Source organism: Vespa velutina, chromosome 1 (genome assembly GCF_912470025.1).
Source record: "Vespa velutina chromosome 1, iVesVel2.1, whole genome shotgun sequence".
In the NCBI taxonomy this organism is placed as follows: domain Eukaryota; kingdom Metazoa; phylum Arthropoda; class Insecta; order Hymenoptera; family Vespidae; genus Vespa; species Vespa velutina.
The window spans coordinates 20,206,106-20,225,528 of record NC_062188.1 but is presented as its reverse complement, the minus strand read 5'-3'; the positions used below and the strand labels follow the sequence as shown (position 1 = coordinate 20,225,528).

Sequence of the window (19,423 nt, the reverse complement as noted above, 5' to 3'; positions counted from 1 at the left end):
TCCCTGTTGCCACCACCCCGGTACTTCATCCACCAATAGCAACGCCAACGGTGGTGGCAGTGGCGGCGCCACCTTTAGCTCGGTCCATTACCTCGACACCTCGCTATCCTCTCCTCCTTTTCTTCCTCCTCCTCCTCCTCCTCCTCCTCCTTTTTCTCCTCCATGACCCTAGCAAGCTCATCGAGTGGAAGGAAAATAAAAAGGAAAAAGGAGGCGGCTTTCGAGTCAGGATCGCGTAGCTAAAAGAACGATCCTTCTATCGACGAAGAGAAAAGAGAAAAGAGGAGAGAGAGAGAGAGAGAGAGAGAGAGAGCAGGATGATTCGCGATTAAATCGACGCTCGGCCGAAAACGATTTTTAGATTTGCAGAGGGATGATAAAGCGTCGGGTCTAATGGCGAATGAAAGGTGCTTCGGCGCGTGGAAAGAAAGCGCCTCCGCTCGATCGAGAGTAACGAACGCTTTTAGTCGACTATTTTCGCAGCCGTCGTTCGTTTAACTGGCCGTGAGCGATAAAAAGTCAAGCGAGATTGAATTTATGGAGGAAGATTCGAACTCCCATCGGTATTCGATACGAGTGATCGACTTCAAAGAGGGAATGTTCCTAAGGTATATGCTTCATAGTTTAACCCGTTAAGGGGTTGCTACTTCTTGTTCTTCATCTTTGTAATCTTCTCGTTCATAACAAGAATCTATGAAGAGAGGATAGATGGAATTAGATGATGCTTTGAGAAAAAAATCTTGTAGAAGATACAACAACCTCTTGACGTTAATAAAATCGATGAGAGACAACGTTTTATTTACACTCCCTCGAGTTTTTCATTCGAAGAAGGTAGTCTCGGGAAAAAGCAGAAAAGAGCGGGTGGAAAAAGAGAGAGAGAGAGAGAGAGAGAGAGAGAGAGAAAGAGATGGGGGGAAAAGGAAAGAGAAAGAGAGCAGTGGCTGGAAACACGCGCGCAAACACGTACGCTCGCACGACGAGTATTTCACGTAGGGAGGAATCCCCCAGGGAACCATATTACGTGCTTCCATCGAGTTTCCTCGCGTAAAGACCTCCGGAGAGATCCTTTTCCTTCTCACCGAAGCTGCTGGAAGAGAGGACCGTCTTCTCGTTATCCGGTAATGGCAAGCCACTATTTATCCGGACGAGGGCAGCCCGAAGAAGCAGATGGTATACCGCTTGTATTCCTCAAATGGAAAAGCCAAAGAAAGAGAGAGAGAGAGAGAGAGAGAGAGAGAGAGAGAGAGAGAGAGAATGTCTTCGTTGTCCTTTTCCTAGCTCGACGCGACGTGCCGAGGGAAAACGAGGATGTGATATAAGGAAGGAAAGAAGAGAGAGAGCAAACTACAAAGTATATATCTCGGAAAATCGCATTCTACTGGTAAACTCTCAGAGACATTAATAATCGAATAATTCGATCAAAGAGGAGAAAAATCTGGCATGGTCGGTTCTTCCTATCTCTTCTTTCCTTTCAAAGTACATAGCCGAAAAGATGGAGACGTTCCAAAAGTACCCGTATGCCGTGGCACGAAGACGGACGATCTATATAAACTGATCGTAGCTCAAAGGCTACAAGGAAAGAACGTCTTTCTTCGAGATCCGCGTTACAAGCGATCTCGAAGCGACTCGTCCTCTTTCTTTCTTTTTCTAGCTGCTATCGAACCGTCGAAGAAAAAACCTCTTTCCGCTCTCGTTACGTGTCGTCTTCGAGAACAGCGATATACCGTAGGTAAGACCGAACACGAGAGAAAGAGAAAGAGAAACTCGAGTGAAGAAGACGAGAAGAGATAGAGGTTGGAGGTGGAGGAGAGAGTAGACGGCCTCCATTCACGTAAGTTTACTTACAGCAACCCCACCGGGTGGATATACCCACACCACTCTTTCCGGCAAAGAGGGTTCGTGTCTCGATCAATATGGGGGTTGGTAGCCTCCGAAGAAGAGGCGGTGGCGTGGGTGGAAGCGTCGTGGGTGCACCATAGATATATAGACTTTGTAGTGTTAGGGACGACTTGGTCCGCAAGCAAGCAGCCAGCCAGGCAGGCAACTTGGCAAGCAGCAGGCACCAAAGTATGGGTCGGGGGCTGAATGTCGAGCTTGGAAGGAGGTCTGCGGCGGCAGCCGTGGTGGTACTGGTGGTGCTGGCGGTGGTGCTGGTGTGCGCGGCATTGGGGTTGGTGGTTGGAGCCATGAGGGTGGTAAGTGAGTGAGCGACTCCTTCACCACGGCGCTTCGTCTCGACCCGACTCATACCACCGAAACCATCCTAACTTTACGGATATATTCCGAGCCATCCTTCTCTCTCTCTCTCTCTCTCTCTCTCTCTCTCTCTCTCCCTCCCTCTCTCTCTCTCTTCCTCCACGACATGCTACTCTCCTCGGTCTTCCCTCTTCCTCTTCTGTCTCTCCTTATTCTTACTCATTCTCTCTCTCTCTCTGTGCTTTTCTCCTTTCCCTTCAAGACACGTCTCTACCTCGTTCAACCCCCAATAGTGCCCTGTTTCTCTATTCCTCCCTCTGCATTCTCTCTCTCTCTCTTGCTCTCGTCGTAGCCAAGACCCCGAGAGATGAGGTTACGAGCCAGAGTAGCGTCTCCCAAGACCCCACAAAACCCCAGCTGGTACAAGATTGCACTCAGTGATTCTCAACCAAACGTTGTAAGATTTTCGACACGTAGGTAATTGACTTCCTTGAAATTTCAATTATCGTGCCATTTAGTATCATGCTTTGTAACTTACTCTTCGGATATGTAAACACGATCGATGCATGTATGTTTATTAAAGCGAGTAATCGAGGAAGAAAGAACTCAATGATTTCGCTCAATGATTAGGTTCACGTGATCGTTCGTTTAATCGATCCGATTCGAAATCGGAGAAACTCTGAATATTAAGCAAATTTCGTTGGTCGATTACAATTTTGGTTTCTCTCTCGTGGCGATTAATTTAATTAGCAAAATCACGGTTTGGTATATACGAATACGTAGGAGAAGATGCATGGCAACCGGTTGACGGGCAGCAAGTGTAATTATTTCGACGGTGGTCGTGGTTGCGAGTAAGTGAGGGGTTGGGGCGAGTCAGAGGAGGACGATACCCGGACGGACGTTCCACTCGGGGATGCATGGAATTTTTAATGACCGCGACGCGAGCTCTGCTAACCGGTTCCCGAAATCGCCCACGTGTCACTAGGTCACCACGTGCATCCATCACTCTGGCAATTAGTGAACGTGAATTTTTATTTCCGCTTTACGCGCAGGTATCCGCCGTTCTCTCGCTTCGGCTCGTGCTCTCCATTTTTTTTCCTCCTGTCCGACTCGGCCCGCGCCTGGTAATTATGCAGCCGATATAACAGGGAAATGAGAATCGGTTTGAGCGTGCTCGCCGTTTTTTTGCTAGTTCTCTCTCTCTCTCTCTCTCTCTCGCGCGCGCGCTCTTCCCTTTCTTTTTGTTTGCTCGAAGCTCGAGACAGCCGCACCACGAGATTTATGTTTCGTGAGGGACTTTAATACGCGAGCTCTTTTGCTCGCTCGATAAATGCGCTCAATGTCTCGAGTTCCAACGACTTTCCAAGACTTCTTTCCAAAAAATTTCAAAGCTACGAGTTCTCTTTTCCCTATTTTATTTGCAACGAAACAAGATATACAGTGTCGGTGGGATCGCTTCGCGACAACGACGAACGACGGTGCAAATCGGACAAAAATTCACAGCTACCTAATTTATAGGTCCGTCATAAATCCAGAGAGGACTGCAGCAGCCATTGCCAACGCCATCGTCGTTCACCGTCGTTTCTCCACGTCGTTCAGATGTCCTATCGGTAGAACTACCTTCCCTTTTTTTCTACCTCCTCTCCATCCCCTCACCCTTTCCTTTTTCCTCTATCCTCGAGCGAGCATCCCACATCTCTTCGTCCCTTCTCTCACACCTCCGTTTTGTTCTATCTCTCGACGCGTCTAACTCGTATCGTCACAGCTCCCCCGCTCTTCCTCTTTTCTCTCTTTCTTCACAAGGCAGAAACCCTGCAGGAGAATTTGCATTTTTAAATTAACTCGCCTCTGTTTGCAGCTATCTCGGCACGGCGCCGCTACCACCGAGTAGGGCTTTACAATTTTATGCAACAACGCGCGCCGAGTGGCCTCTCCCCGACTCCCTCCCTCTCTCTCTCTCTCTCTCTCTCTCCTCTTCCACCCTCGACGCAACTTCCGTCTCTAGCTTCGCCTCCTCATCCTTGTTCTCGTCCTCTTGCCTCGCCCTCACTCCATCGAATACGAGTATATCGTTCTCAGTCTCTCGCATCCCACCTACGCATGATCGATATTACCGTTCTCGTGTCGCGGTGCTTGGCCTACCGTCGATGCACCGCGATGTCGTTGACGTTATCGTTGCGGCCAATTAACACCTAACCGCAAGACTGACCTTTACGAAGTGCCGGCACGCGCGCGCATTACCGTCCATCGTATCTAAGTACTACCTGTCGACGATCTACAGGGTGTCTCGTAGTTGTTATCAAATAAATTTTCTTACTCCGATCGATTAGTTACGTCGCACCGAATTAACTTCAACTATTTCCGTTGAAAAAGTCGTCGACCACCCATAGCGCGAGAATATTTTTTTATATTCTTTGGCGACTTCTCGTCGCCGTCGGTCTTATCGCGACGCAATGTTCTTTCTCGGAGGTGGAGACCTAAAATGCTTGGCGCGCACGAAAGCCTTCGACGTGCATTGCCAGCGGGAGAAGAAAGCAGAAAGAGTAAAAAAAAGAAAGAAAAAGAAAAGGAAAGAAAAAGAAAAGGAAAGAAAAAAAAAGAAAAGAGGAAAAGAGAGATACACCTTAGAGAGTACTCTTTTACGAGGCGGCCTCTTCTTAAAGATACGCCATACCTACTCTGGGAGCAAAGAGCGTCCGTTGAAAAGAAGGAGGATGAAATAAAGAGGAAGAAGGCAGGGCAAGAGAAAAATAAGGAGCAAACAGAATAGCTGCCGTAAAGTGCCTCCGCGTTATCCAGGAGGAAGGAGGAAACATTTTTATCGCTCTGACGGAGAGGAGTTGCAAGATGCTCGTGACGATGGCTATGATCGTAATAGTGGTGGTGGTGGTGGTGGTGGTGGTGGTAGTGGTGAAGGCAAGAGTAGATGTGTCAGGAAATGCCAAGAGTCAAGGAAGGAAGGAAGGAAGGAAGGAAGGAAAGGGGAGGAGCCGCGGTAATTGAAAAGCCCGCGGTGGATCCCGATCGTCGCTTTATTTCGCGTGCTCGACGGTGTCGGCCCTCTCGGCTATTATCTCGCCCGTTCCTGTGTCCCTCCTTTTTCTCCAGCAATTCCTCCATCCCTTTCGACGCGAGTCCCTTGAAAGAAGAAAAAGGAGAAAGAAAAGGAGGGGAGGGTAGGACGAGACGTCGAACGAACGCGAAACGAGTCTAGAACGAAAGAGGGACGGGAGAGAGGGAGAAAGGGACGAAGAGGGGAAAAAACACAACAATGCCCGCGGAGGTGCATTCTCGCGCGATTACCAACGCGAGCGGTGGACTTAACGAATGGCTTCGTAAACCGTGGCCGCTTTAAGGTCATTACACGTCGCAAAAAGGGAGTTAATGGCCATCCACCGTCGTTGAGACTTGCCTCGGCAAGAAGGGAAAGGAAACGAAAGATGGAAGAAGGAGTGGGAGGGAGAAAGAGAGAGAGATAGATTGGCGTGGAATTCCAAGTGTCGTCGATCGACCGACTGATTTATCGCTCTCCCCTGCATCCTCCGTCGAAAGGACGTGGATAAAGAGTAAAGTATGTAGAGAGCTCGTTGAAAATTGCGCATCAAAGGCGTTCTCAACAAACTCCTCGAATAAAAAGTATCTCGCGGGAGTCTATCGATTTTCGAGGGAATCGTTAAAGCGAAAACTTGTTAAAAAATCGGATCGGTACTTTTCAACTATTTCAAAATATTTATCTATGGTAGAATTCGCGATAATGAAAAGTTATCTACGTAAAAAGTGATTTATTCGATCCTCCCTCGTAACGAGCGCATGTCCAACATTTTCCAGTTAACTCCATCTACTTCCCTCCTTTTTTTATCCTCCTTCTTCGTCTTCCTTTTTAACATTCTCTTTCTCGCTCGCTCTGCCAACGCGATTATATTGTGAAATATATACGGAGCCGTAATTACGGGGCGGTCGAGTCTCGTCGAGGGACTACCGGGCGTCGTTTTATGGCCGCCTCATTAAATTACGGACTAATTACCGGTCGGCGAATTATTAAAAAGGTTAGTCGACCGTTAAACGCGCCGCTCCTCGTAAAAGCGGAGCTTCGTCGACTTCGCGTGCCCCGAACGAGATGAATAAAGAGGGAGCGAAGAGAAAGAGAAAGAAAATGAGAAAACGCGTGGGTGCGCGCGTGTTTCGCGCCTCTATGACTTGCGCGTTATTAAAAAACACACGACGTCGCGTCCTCTTGCGTCGCGTTGCGCGTAATACTTTATTCCGCTTTATAAACCGATCGTTCTTACCTTTTTCAGACTCGTCCGATCTGATTCACGTCTTTTTCTTTTTTCCTTTCTTTCCTCTGTTTTCTTAATAAATGATTTCGAGGACGATATCGAGCGTGCGAAACGAGTGCGTCAGGAGGAACGACAGAAGGAAGGAAGAAATCAAGCATATTATAAGCGGAACGAGAGGAATTCTACAACGAAAGGGCAACGCGATTCGTTCTTCCCAAGTCGGACACTCGTACCTAACCGGTTTTTCTCTCGACGAGCGAGTAGACAAGAGAGACGGAGAAAAGAAGGAAATCGAGCGTTAACCGTGCCGGATACGCACAGAAATCCTCCCGGGTGCCCGACGTTCCTTGGATCTCGTCGTTGTCGTTGTCGTTGTCGTTGTCGTTGTCGTTGTCGTTGTCGCGTCGTCGTCATTTCGTGTCGTAGTTGAACGTACAAGTCATTTCTGCGAAATGAAATCAGGTTTCATCGAAGGTACCTACGTTACACGAGGCCAAGAGCAATCCGCAACGAATCGCCTTGCCACGGTCTTTTACGATCAGTTCTCTTTCCTTCTCTTAGACGTAACGTCGAAACACTGGTAAAAACTTGATTTAAATGGGTTACGATCAGTCACGTATCCTAATCGGCGATAATGTAAATTGAAAATTTCAGATATGTACAAAAACACGGTGAATTGTAGCTTTTTCTTCTTCTTCTTTTTTTTTTTTTTCTTTCCTTTCTTTCTTTTTCTTTTTCATAAACGAAAAGAGAAGCTTTTTGTTTCGCGTCATAATACGAGTGATAGACTCAAGGAGTTTCATAGAAAAGCGTGACGATAATTCCCATAGCAATTTTCCGCGATTTTACGAGCGTGGAAAACGACGAGAGTAAGATATACGAGCTGGAAAGTAAGTAACGCGTCTGAAGATAGAAAATGAAAGCAGATAAGTAAACGAAGGATTAAAAAAGAGGGAAGTCGCTAAATATTACGAAGGCAGCACGGTACTTTTAATTAATTAATGTCAGAAAGAGGGTAGCGTTTTTAGGTAAAATCCATTCTCTGAACCGAAGGAAGAAGGTGAATTCTCCTTTTACAAGAGTCAAATGTAAGGCGAAGAAAGGGGAGAAGATAGAAAGATGGAAGAACGAAAAAAGAACTGAGAAAAGGAAAAATAAAGAAATAAGGAGACTCCTCGAAAGTAGGTATTTAAAAACGTAAAGTGTCGGAAGAGAGACCGTGGCAAAGATTGAAATCCAAAAGAAAAGGGGTGAGAGGCAAAGAAGTGGAAAAGAGGAGACGAAGACGCGGTATATCACAACGTAGAAAAGAAGGTACAAGAAGAGGGAAGTCTACGCGCTACTAGGACGACGTTTCAATTAGTAATTAAAACGTAACAGGCTGTTACTCTCTCTCTCTCTCTCTCTCTCTCTCTATCTCACTCTTTACCGCTATACTCTCGTGTAAGGTGGCTCTTGGCTCCTTTATACTTATACCATCCCCGTCAGCCGCCATCGCCATCTTGTAAATTAATTAATGCGTCCGTAACGAGATCAGAGGTGTCGGTAACGCAAGGGAAATCGGTACTTTCCCGGCATGCTCATCGAACGAGAGTACTTACACTTCGGATCTTAGTCTTTTTTGTCTCTCTCTCTCTCTCTCTCTCTCTCTCTCTCTCTCTTTCTTTGTACGTATTATATACGCACGTATACATATTGTATATCTTTGTGTCTTCTCCTCTCACCCTTATAATTAACGAAAACGCTTACAAAGATGTTTGCTAATTCATCGATACATTCAAGGTAAACTCGTCCTCCTAAATATAATGATGTTCGACAGAGAATTATTACGAGTTCCCCTATGGTACAATAAAACGCGATCGCCGAACCGGGTTGAGGCAACCTTGGCCAAGAGCGAATTAGTTCATTTGAGGAAGTTCGCGGATAAAGCGAAACGACGAGAGGAAGAGTTCCTCCTTCCTCCGCTCGTAGCTCGGTGTCAGGATCTCTCGACCCTTTCAAACCCTTTCATCGGTGCTTCTCTCGCTTACATAATGCAGCCACTCTAATTAAAATAAATTACACCCTCGGTTCCCCTGGTCCTTTCTCTCTCGTTCTTTAGCTCTTCTTCTCTTCCTGTCTTTCCGCACGCCACACGACCCTCTCTCTTTCACGAGTCTTTTTTTCGACGCCCTCCCTAACGTTTTTTTGTACCGCACTTTCGACCACCCTCGTTCTCTCCTCGACCAACCCCTTGCTCTTTCTCTCTCTCTCTCTCTCTCTCTCTTCTACAGCTTCTAGCAGAGCGCATCCTTGTCTCGCACGCGCGCTCGTTTATTTGCACTTTATTCGAGATTTAATTTACCGACCTCCGGACGACAGACTCGTTGGTGAGCGCTCGACTCTGTGATGGGATTAAAAAGGGGAGGGAAAGAGAGGCGCGTCGATGGGTAAGAGGAGGATGAGGAGCTGGAGGTGGAGAGAAAAGTTGGAAAAAGTGTACCTCCATCGCGAGGCTCGCGACCAATGGCAGACGAACCGCCGGAAAAATGGCCGAATCAAGGAAAGAGCGAGGTACCCGACGACGAGATAGGGCGCTACGATCGATATGACGCCTCTGCTACCTCCACCTTCTCGCTATCCTCGCGATTTATGCCATCTTCCTCCATTTTCCCTTTCTCTTCATAGTCTCTTCTTTTTTTCTTTTTTTTTTCCTCCCAAACAAGAAGGAATTAAATCTACAAAGATACTTACAAGCTCGTCCTGTTGATTCGAATACGAGATACCGGACGGTTCTCGTTAAAAGTATTCGGCTAACTCGCTTCGTCGCCAAGAGAACACGATTCGATCGTACATTTTTGTTCTTATAAAAAGCGACGTAAATTATCGGGCCACGTACGTATGTCGTACGTATGTATTCCTTGAGTCACCAATGGAATTCAACGATCCATCGATCTGTTTTTGGCGTCGATCGTGTGGAACGAACGATTCAAAAGGAGAGAGAACGGGAGAAAGGGAATGAGAGAGGGAGAGGGAGTAAGCGAAAACGACGAGGGTGATTTCAATTACAGCAAAACACGGCACTAATTACACTCGTTGGAGTCGCACGATGGAGAGCTTAAAACAGAAAATCGCGTCCTCTTCGTCGTCCTCCTCCTCCTCCTCCTCCTCCTCCTCCTCTCATCCCTTCCTCCGCGTTCCACTCTCGTATTCGAGCGAACGAATTAATGCGGCGCCTCGCCTCGAGGACTTTCCTCTCGCTTGGCATCGAGGGGCCACTACCATCACCCGCTTTCGCGACAATTTACCGCGAGCCTCACGGATCGAGCGTAAGTATCGTGAAATTCAATTAAGTTCTAGGGGCAACGTTGGGAGAGGTGGGTGAGGAGATGAAACAGGAGAGAAAAAAAATCGGCATCCCGGTACCCCACCCAACTCTTCTTCTGTCACCTTCATACAAAAAGGAAAAGTGGTACGATTCGCTTCGATAAATAAATCTTCCATCTCTCTCTCTCTCTCTCTCTCTCTCTCTCTCTCTCTCTCTCTCATTCCCTCTGTTTCCATAATTCTTCGTATCTCTTTTCTCTTGCTTTTACTTCTATCTTTCGTTTCACACTCAAGGCCGGTCGTACTCACCTCCATGAATTCGTTATAAGCCGGCGATCGCTAAGAGACAATTCTCTTCTTCTACTCGCACTTTTTCATTCTGATATTTTCCTTCTGTCTGTTTTTATTCTCTTCGACGTAAAACTTTTGTTCTTTGGCTCGAGAAATCGCAAAGAAATAGTATAGACGGATAAGACGAAGGGGTAGGATACAAGCAGTACCGTAGAGAAAAAGAAAAAGCTTCCCCTTGAGAAGAAATGGGCGCACGAATAATAACGTAGTAGCATTTTATCCCGTCGACGGTTTTCCATTTAAGATACGAGAAAGCTTCTTTCTTCTCCTTCGAAAATCGAAGAGATAACAAGAGAAAGGGAAAAAGAAAGAACGGAGAGGGAGAGAGAGAGAGAGAGAGAGAGAGAGAGAGAGAGAGAGCGAGAAAAGCGACTGGGACGTCGACGATGAATGGATGAGAGGAAGGTAACATTGGAATAGGTAGGGAAAGACGGAAGGAAGGTCAATATCGATGGAAACCTATTATCATCTATCTCCATGCCGATGTAATGGACGCACAGGTCCGATTATCAATCCTTAATAATTGTGCATATTAACCGCGCGCTAATTATCGACCACCAACCGCGCACCACCAGTGCCGCTGGCAAATCGCACGAATTATACCAAGTGTATTCGTTGCTAAAATGCCAACCGACCGACCGACCGACCGACCGACCGACCGACCGACCGACCGACCGACCGGCACCACTGGTCGATTCCAATTGCGAGCGGAGTTTCGTATTTCGAAAAAGGTAATTACGCGCAAAGTCTCTCTTTTTTATTTTTTTCTCTCTCTCTTTTTTTTTTTTTTTTTTTCTTTTTTTTTTACGCTCGGAATAACTCGCCGAGCGTAATCGAAAAATCGCGATCCAACGCGACCCGTTTCGACGACTGCTAGTTAACGTTCGACGCGTCGGCCATCCTTGATTTATGCGACTCCCATTACCTTTTATTTTATTCGCGCAAAATAGTTTATCGTACGGCGATAACGGAAAATGGGTTCGGGCTGCTGTAATCTCGTTTCGGATTCATTTCGCAGGATTACCGTGCCGTTCGCGACATCTCCTTCCTTTTTTTAGCGATTTTATTCTGCAAAATTAATTGCAAACGATCGGTGATCTATCCAATAATGTCGCGAGGCCAGTTCCATTTCATTTCTTACGAAGTAAAGATACCTCGAGAACGGGGAATCGCTCGATAAAAAAATATAATAGAAGAAATGAAATAAGCTTTATCGGATTATTTGTTTTAACGAAAGTGGCACGGCCAAATAATATGGATTACCGTCGCTTCTCGTATTTCGCATTAAACGCGATTATTCGAACGTATATCGTATCATGTGGAAAGAAGGATTGGTGACGAGGGGACGAAGAAAAGGGAAGAGGGTAGGGTAGTGCGAGAGAGAGTGCAAATATAAACCTGGCAAACAATGGGCCAACATCGAACCGCCTCGTTCGTTTAGTGCTAAATATGAAGCGTGAAGACGAATAAATATTTGTAGGCGCATAATGTGATTTTCCTCGTTAATTCACACTCCGATCCGATATACTTTATCGTATTAACGTATTCGGAACCGGGAATCGAAGCTTTTTCGACGTTCGGATGGAAATTATTGGAGGACGAGGAGAGCATGAAGAAAAAAAAAAAAAAAAAAAAAAAAAAAAAAAAAAAAAAGAAAAGAACGAAAAAAGAAAAGTAGGCTTCCATAAAGGAAAAGGGGGTTCGCGAGAAAAAATGGCTTTTCGAACGAGATCTTTCCTTTAATTCGACGATACTTGCGCTAGAAAAAGTTTCGATCGATCGATATAGATAGATCGATCGATCTCCCGTGCCATGGGACTATCCTCGAGCTGGTCTCGAGAAACGGAAGCTTTGCACGAGTAGCTCGTCCTAGAGCGCTCTCCACTCTTTTTTGCTTCCCTGGAGCGCTTTTAATAAACGAGCGCCGGGGCCAGCGGGTGCTTTATACCGCCGACGGTTAGAGCGGAGGGAAGAGTACGTTCGAAGCGGAAGGGGATGCTTTTGACGACGAGTTTTTTACGGCCCTGTATTCCGGTGGTCGGGCTTTTACGTCCATTCCGGCCTCCTCCTCTACTCCTCCTCAGTCCCTCGCTGCTCTACCTTTCCGTCCTCGCCGATACGTAAGCGGCGGTCTAATCACTTTTACGAGGTGAAATTTTACGCGACCGAAGTCGTTTTCCCCGCTATGCGCGTCTTCTCTCCTCGTCCAGAGGAGACGAGGGTGAGGGATGAAATTACATTGCCAGATTTCGTTAAGCACTCTCGCGGTCAAAGCCAATTACCCCTCGAACGTACAACTTTTTTATGCTCTTCTACGAGTTTCCTTCTCTTCGTGCTTTCCCAGTTCTTTTTTTTTCTCTGCCGTAAAGTGCAATAAAAAAAAAAAAAAAAAAAAAAAAAAAAAAAAAGAAAAGAAAAAATAAGAAAAAAAGAAAAAAAAAGAAAAGAAAAGAAAAAGGAAAAAGGAAAAAAAATACAAAAAACAAGTTAAAACAAATGTTCTCCATGCGGCAAACTTTTATAATCAATTTACGTAGAGAAAAAGGAAAAGATTAGCGTGTACATCGATAAATTTACGAAGATAATCTTCGACGTGATTTCAAATTGCTCGTATATTAAAGTGTACTTGTACCGGATATCTCGTCGTAAATTTAATTAAAATCGAAATCACCTCACTCGTGTCGGACAAGTGGACGATAATCGCGATCGATCTTTTACCAATGTTCCAATAAAATATATGCATAACCCCACTCTACGATAGAATAAAAGAAAAGAATGAATTCATTCTCTAGGAAGAAAGTGGAGAAATAATAAGGCAGGATAATCGGTAACTCGATCGAGACTAATGGAATATCTATCGGGACAGGAAGTAACATTTCAATAATCGTCTTCAACGCTTGGCCCATTACCCGACGGAAGAAATTTCCATTTTGGAATGTTCGACGCGCGTACACCATTATGCCAAAGAATTATGAGATTGAATCTCGTAAAAGATTCTTTACAGTGTGTTTCCTACTGTTTCTTATCCGAACGCTCGCATCTATGTACATAAATTAGAAATCAAAAAGCAAAGGAGAAAGCGCGCAGGTAAAATTTGTGCTTGTCGCTTGGCCGATCTTAAAAATGATTAAGTTCCGTTAATGCGCGTTACGTTTGCGGGGAAAATCGAGATATCTTATCGACGCACGGTAAGTACACCCATATCTCTATGTAAATACTTACAAATATATATCTTATGTATGTATACATGTATATCTCTACATGCGAACAGTTCGTTGGTACGTCGAAAGCGATTTGCGAAGTCTCTTGAGATCAAGAGGAGGGATTAAGGCGAGGACGTAAAGTCGAATTGGAACTCGCAAGATAATGACGGCGGCTTAAATGGCAGCCAAGCGTGCTTACTCCTACTTACACGTATTCCCGGGCCCTCTCTTTCTTTCACTTCCCCTCTAGATTGATCGCGAGTGGAATTTCCTGAATTCTACGGATTCCACCGACAAATTCTACTCTTTCTCTCTCTCTCTCTCTCTGTCTCTCTCTGACTCATCCTCCTTTACGTTCTTTTCCCTTCCATTCGGTAGATTCTTTGAACGAAGAACGTTGGCGGGCCAACCGATGAGATCGTCGTTTACTCGCGGTATCTTGGCACAAGTTCAGAAAACGTATTTGTATGAAAGGTTTGGCATCGCTCCGATATCGAAGATCACTGTCCTTCGCCAATAGTGAGATTGCCAAGGACGTCGTATTGCAGTTATTACGTTTCGATAAATCGATAAAATGAATGTGGATATTAGCGTGATTTCGAAAAGGAAAGTACATCGAGAAGTGAAAGAATTAAAAGTATTGCATAGTAAGTATACTTACATGCCTTTCCTCGGCTGGGTTAAGGCCTGAAACAGAAAATAAAAAAATCAATTCTCGCGATATCCTGTTAACAATTATATTTATATTAATAACGCTACGTGCTATTTTATTTCGTTATTATCCGAGGACCGAATCAAATTGAGTCAGCGGTACATCTACAGGATCTTTTCCGTGAAAAGAGGAAAAACGGCAAAGGAAGGAAAAAGAAAAGAAAAGGGGAGTCAGACTTCTTGAGAATTTCCGAGAAGAAAGTGGACGGAGTTGGAGGAGCGAGAATATGAAAAGAAGAAAAGAGACAGCGCGCGCGCGAGAGAGTGAGAGAGAGAGAGAGAGAGAAAGAGAGAGAGAGAAGAGAGAAAAAGATAGGAGAAAGGAAGAAGAGCCCGAAGGAGGAAGCTTTGTCCTCGAGAAACCGAGTTCGTAGTTTGCTCTCGCTCGATTTCCCCATCCTCCTCATCCTCCAGATAGGTACACTTTGTCTCCCAGGAAATATCCTAACGATATCTTTTCTCTCGACCATCGTTCGTCCCACATAGCAGCCGCATACGATCGTTTATTCTCTTTTTTCGCGAATTATTTTTCTACGGATTATAGATTAAATACGTTAAATGGCTTAACGTAGTCGTTGTGCTTTTGTACAAAAAAGAGAGAGAGAGAGAGAGAGAGAAAAGAAGAAGGTCGCTCCCGATCTTTTTTGCTCGCTTTACGGTTCACCAAATTACGGTAGGGTGATGCGGTCGACCGGAAGAATTTCCTCATATTTCCCGGCTATTACCGAGGAAGAGAGAAGAAGTAGATATCGAGTAGAAGGGAAGGGTAAACTCGTATACGAGCGTTCCAACGTCTACTACGGATGCTGCATTCCGGAAAAGGGATGAACGAGGGGTTAGGCTGGAAGAAGACTGGCCAGATACACGTTGGCTTCTCCTCTAAACGAGAGAGAGAAAGAGAGAGAGGGAGAGAGAGTAGTTACTGGCAAGCGTGTCCCCCGTAAACCTGGCTAATGTTCGTCATCTTCTCCCTTCCTTGTCCTTTCCAAGGGAACTCCCTTTCTCTCCCTGGAGATTTCTCCTTGAGCTCCCTCGTGGCTTGGCCTGCCTCGTAAACGGACGCGGAAGAGCGCGCATAATTTCGCACTAAAACCAGTAAGGGTGTCGTTCGCCATCCAAGAAAACGACTCGACCGGCATTTGTCCGAGTACTTTCCGAAGAGCCATTCAAAGGATGCCTTCTTACGAATTATTGGATGGAAGAGTCACGTTTGAATTCGATGAATCGAATCGTGACTACGAATCAACCTCAACGATGAAAATCTATTACCTTATCGCAAATACAAGAAAGTACTTTTCGTCGAAGATGAAGTTTACGTTAAGTACTTAAGTACTGAAAAAACGGATAGCTAGGTAGCTCGTTTCGAAAGTTCCCGCGTAAACGGGTATACCAAAGGATAAGAAAAACGAAAGGAATTATAGAACGAGTTCTTTTCCAGATACATTGAATTTTCTATCTTTGGCCGTTATACTTTTTTCATTGAAATGGTTCAGGCTTAGGGAAAAAAAAAAAAAAAAAAAAAAAAAAAAGAAAAAAAAGAAAAGAAAAAAAATATATATAAGAACAAAAATACAAACAAAACCCAATCTCCAGGTCTCCCTTGTCTCTTTCTCTATTTATCTGAAAAAGCCGTTTCTGTGGACAGAGTCGGCGATAAAACGGTAATACGAGCGACGCTACTGGTTTCTAATCGTCCGTAAAAGAGTCCGGTCTACTGCGATCGGCCACGAAATCGTCGTTACGCCGCGAGCGATCGAGTAAAAACGAATCCGACGACTGCTCGTGACGGATATTATGTCGACGATGGGAAGAAAAAGCCGGGCAGAGCGGTAAAGACGATAACAACCTTGGGAAGAAACAATTCGCCCGAGGCAATGTCCCGGAAAGGAGAGGGTAGAAGTTCCGCTACGCAGTCAAGATAAAAATTGCTAGCCATTTAATGTTCTAGGCTCACGTACCGTGTTGCTTCTTCGAGAAAGGCCATCGAAAGGCTTCGGGATGGCCTTTGACGAGCCCTTACACTTGATCCATGTTGATGTGAAAACATAATACTTGAACAGTTTCAATCAATATGACATTTTTAGTCGAAGTCCCATCATAAAAAAAAAAAGAAAGACATGTAATACATGACAACGTAAATTAATGAAATGAGAAAAAAGGACTTTTGGAAAACGAGATTCTTTCGTCCAAAAGAAGTCTTCATTCGGTCTTTCGTATCTATATGAGAGGTCGACATCGTAGTTGGAAAGACGCGAAACAACGTATAACAACTGCTCTGAGGTTACATCGGGTAAAGGAGTATAACACGGTTAGACGAGTGTGGGTCGAGGTGGATGGAGTGTGGCCAAAAAGAACGTAGAGACATACGTAGGTACAGATACGTATACATTGTGAACGAGAGAGAGAGAGAGAGAGAGAGAGAGAGAGAGAGAGAGAGAGAGAGAAGGTAGAGCAAAGAAGGAGGGATCAAGCGGCTTAGGGGCGTGAAGGTTTTAGACGAGAACGTAGCTAGAGTCGGAAGGAACGAGGGGAGGAGTCGGAAGTACTCTCGTGTTGAGAGGAGATTCTAAGTGCTCTCTTGAGAGACGACGACGGAAAGAGAGATAGCTGAAGAGGCGAAAGAAAGGCTCTGTTGTATGTGTGTGTAGGTGGGTGGGTGGGTGGTTGTGTGTTTGAGAGCGGAAGGAAAGAAAGAAGAAGAGGAAAAAGAAGAGATGGGCGAGGCTGAACAAGACGACATCGGGCGGACGAAGGAGAGAACTGAAGCGCGAGAGAAGAAGATGGTACAACTCGTTCCCTCTTTCTCACTCACGATTCTGTCAGTGTGAACGTTCTAACACTGGTACGTACAAGATATATACAGGGTGAGGACGTCAACGCGAGTACCGGAGCGAGGTCAAGATCGAGACTTAAGCACGATCGTTTGCGTCATCCTTGGCTTTCCAGTCACGGAGTACATATTTCGTTCTACCAAAGAGTACTGCGAACCATCGATGACTTTTAGATTTTCGATCGAGATTCGCATTACTTTCAAACTACGTATCGAAAAGTCGATGATTCAAGTCGAAAAACGTTTCGTCTTGTAATAATTAACCTCTCACGATACCGCGATAAGAACGTATAAAACAAGCGATCGAGCAAAACGATATCAGTGAAAATAAGATGACTAACCATTCTTCGAAGTGGACGACGATCTCGTTGTTTTTTCATGTCATATCCGATCGTATTCGTGCGAGTAAGATACTCAAAAGGAGAAGCAGGAAATGCGCGAGACACGGGACCAGCAATTTTTGTAAGTCGAACCCTCGACGTTTATCTACGACGAAGTTTGTAACGAGAGTATCTCTTGGAATCGGAATCTCTCTTAGCGGAACGAATCTGAAGATAAATACGATATTACGATTCACGCGACTTGCAACAAAATGTGTTATTTCTGTTTTTTTTTTTCTTTTTCCCCCGTTACATACCACCAATCTTATTACATTATAAAGCTTACCTCCGTTAGGTTTGAGATCGTCCGGTTGACCTCGATGAAGGTCCGGCTTGGTCAACATCGAAAGAGGGTGAGCCGCAGAACCTCCAGGAGTTGCTGCAGCACCTGGGGGCAAACCAAGTCCCAAAAGGGCCGCGGACGCCGAGGTGGGTACTGGCAGACCAGCGCCAGGTCCCAATCCTGGGAGCCCGGGAATTCCTGGATGAGGTCCCATCGCGGCACCCGGTGGCAATTGTTGAGCGTGCATCTGTTGAAGAAGCCTCGGTAAATCGGGCCTCTGTTGCTGAAAATAAGAAACAATGTTAACGAAGCAGAATGGAATCGTTTGGATGATTATAAGCTCGGTCGGAAAAAAAAGACTAAAAAGAAAAGAAAAAATTTTCAAAGGTAATTCATCGCTCGTAAGTACTCATTTTCGTTAGATGTCTTTATTGGAGAAACGTAAACAAATCTAGGTAGTTGCATAAGAAAATAAATTCCCACGACAAATAGTTCGATGAGAGTTACAATATTAAAGATACGAGAAACTCGTTTTTTCTTATTTACGCGTTATAATAGATCAAACGATTTCATTTTTGCGAAAAGCAAAATGCACGAACTTAGTAATTTGTTCGTTGAAAAAGTTGCGGGAGACCGCTTTAACCATTGACCTGGTCGGTGTATCCTTAGTACAGTCAAGTAATCGTTACCGAACCCTTTGCCTTTTCTCTACCGATTTGACTTTATTATTTTCTCTCTTCTAGCATGGTTAAAATGGCGCGGTGCTTGCGATATATAACGACTTGTCGCGCTAACCCGAGAAACTTTAAATAACCGAGCGTTCCGGTACGGAAAAGGGCAAGACTGCGAAATAAGGGAAAGAAGGAAAGGCAAAGGGAGACAGAGCATGAGATTTATGCGGTCACTTGCAGCGAACGTCACCAAAAACTTTGTCCGAAAGCGTGAAGGTACTTTTGCCGGTAGTTGCCTCGTTAGTTCGCTCGTTCTCCTCTTCTCTTGGTGTCGAGTAATTTTTAGCCAACAGACAAGTTGTAAAGCTGTTCAGCGGTGTTTTAACGGTTCGTGAATCTCGGTGTAGAGAAAAGCGGATGGGAACGGAAGGAGATGGAGAAACGCTAAAGTAGGAAATGGTAGCGGAGGTGCCGAGGGTTAAAACGCTTCACGTACAATCCTTGGAGAATCTTTTGTCTCTCTCTCCCTCTCTCTCTATCTATCTACCTCTTTATCTCTATTTCTCTCTCTCTCTCTCTCTCTCTCTCTCTCTGCTTCTACAGTATACACGCGTTAAGGCAGACCCCGGCGAATATTCCTGAGAGTAGTTTGCCGAGATAATTAAATGGCTTAACGATATAATAACCTCGCGTCGAGCGGCTGTCTGAGCAGAGCCACCCACAAAACATACAAACAGAGAAGAGGGAGAGCGACATGTATGCACGGGGCCACGTCGTGTCGAGACTAAGGGGATGGTAACTCTCGGTGGAGTGCAAGAGAGATAAAGAGAAAGGAGGGGAACACCACTTCGAGTTGCGAGAGAAGACGCTCTCGCAAACGTTGCTGGAGATTTGGGAAAGCCGGAAGCCCCGAGGAAACGTTCGTCGAGTTTCTACTCTCTGCAGCGATAATAATACCGAGAACCTGAAGCTGCCACACCTAAGGCCTGCCACTTCTCTCTCTCTCTCTCTCTCTCTCTCTCTCTCTCTTCTCAAGCAAGAGAGGCAAAACAGAGAGAGAGAGAGAGAGGAAATAATCGCCGTCTTGCCTTTGCACGAGGATTATCCTTACGACTGCGATTAAATTCCATCGAGCGTCGACTTCCGTCAAAGATTCTCTCGTCGTCTTCGAGCGATATACTACACCGGTATACTGATAAGTCAGCCGCTTTA

At 45.3% G+C, this 19,423-nt stretch overlaps 1 protein-coding gene across 8 annotated transcripts in view; it reads right to left on the bottom strand.

Moving 5' to 3' along the window:
• Positions 1-19,423, bottom strand: part of LOC124955358 (transducin-like enhancer protein 4) — an 85,476-nt gene that overhangs the window by 6,173 nt on the left and 59,880 nt on the right. For 6 of the 8 annotated variants that reach the window (XM_047509702.1, XM_047509729.1, XM_047509720.1 and 3 more), the window contains 2 exons: positions 17,544-17,823; positions 13,998-14,023 (listed from right to left, as the gene is read on the bottom strand). The exons of 1 other annotated variant lie outside the window; for it this stretch is intronic. In XM_047509702.1, coding sequence (XP_047365658.1) covers positions 13,998-14,023; positions 17,544-17,823 — 306 coding nt within the window. The remainder of the gene's footprint in view (positions 1-13,997; positions 14,024-17,543; positions 17,824-19,423) is intronic. One more of the 8 variants, XM_047509684.1, reaches the window with a different exon arrangement.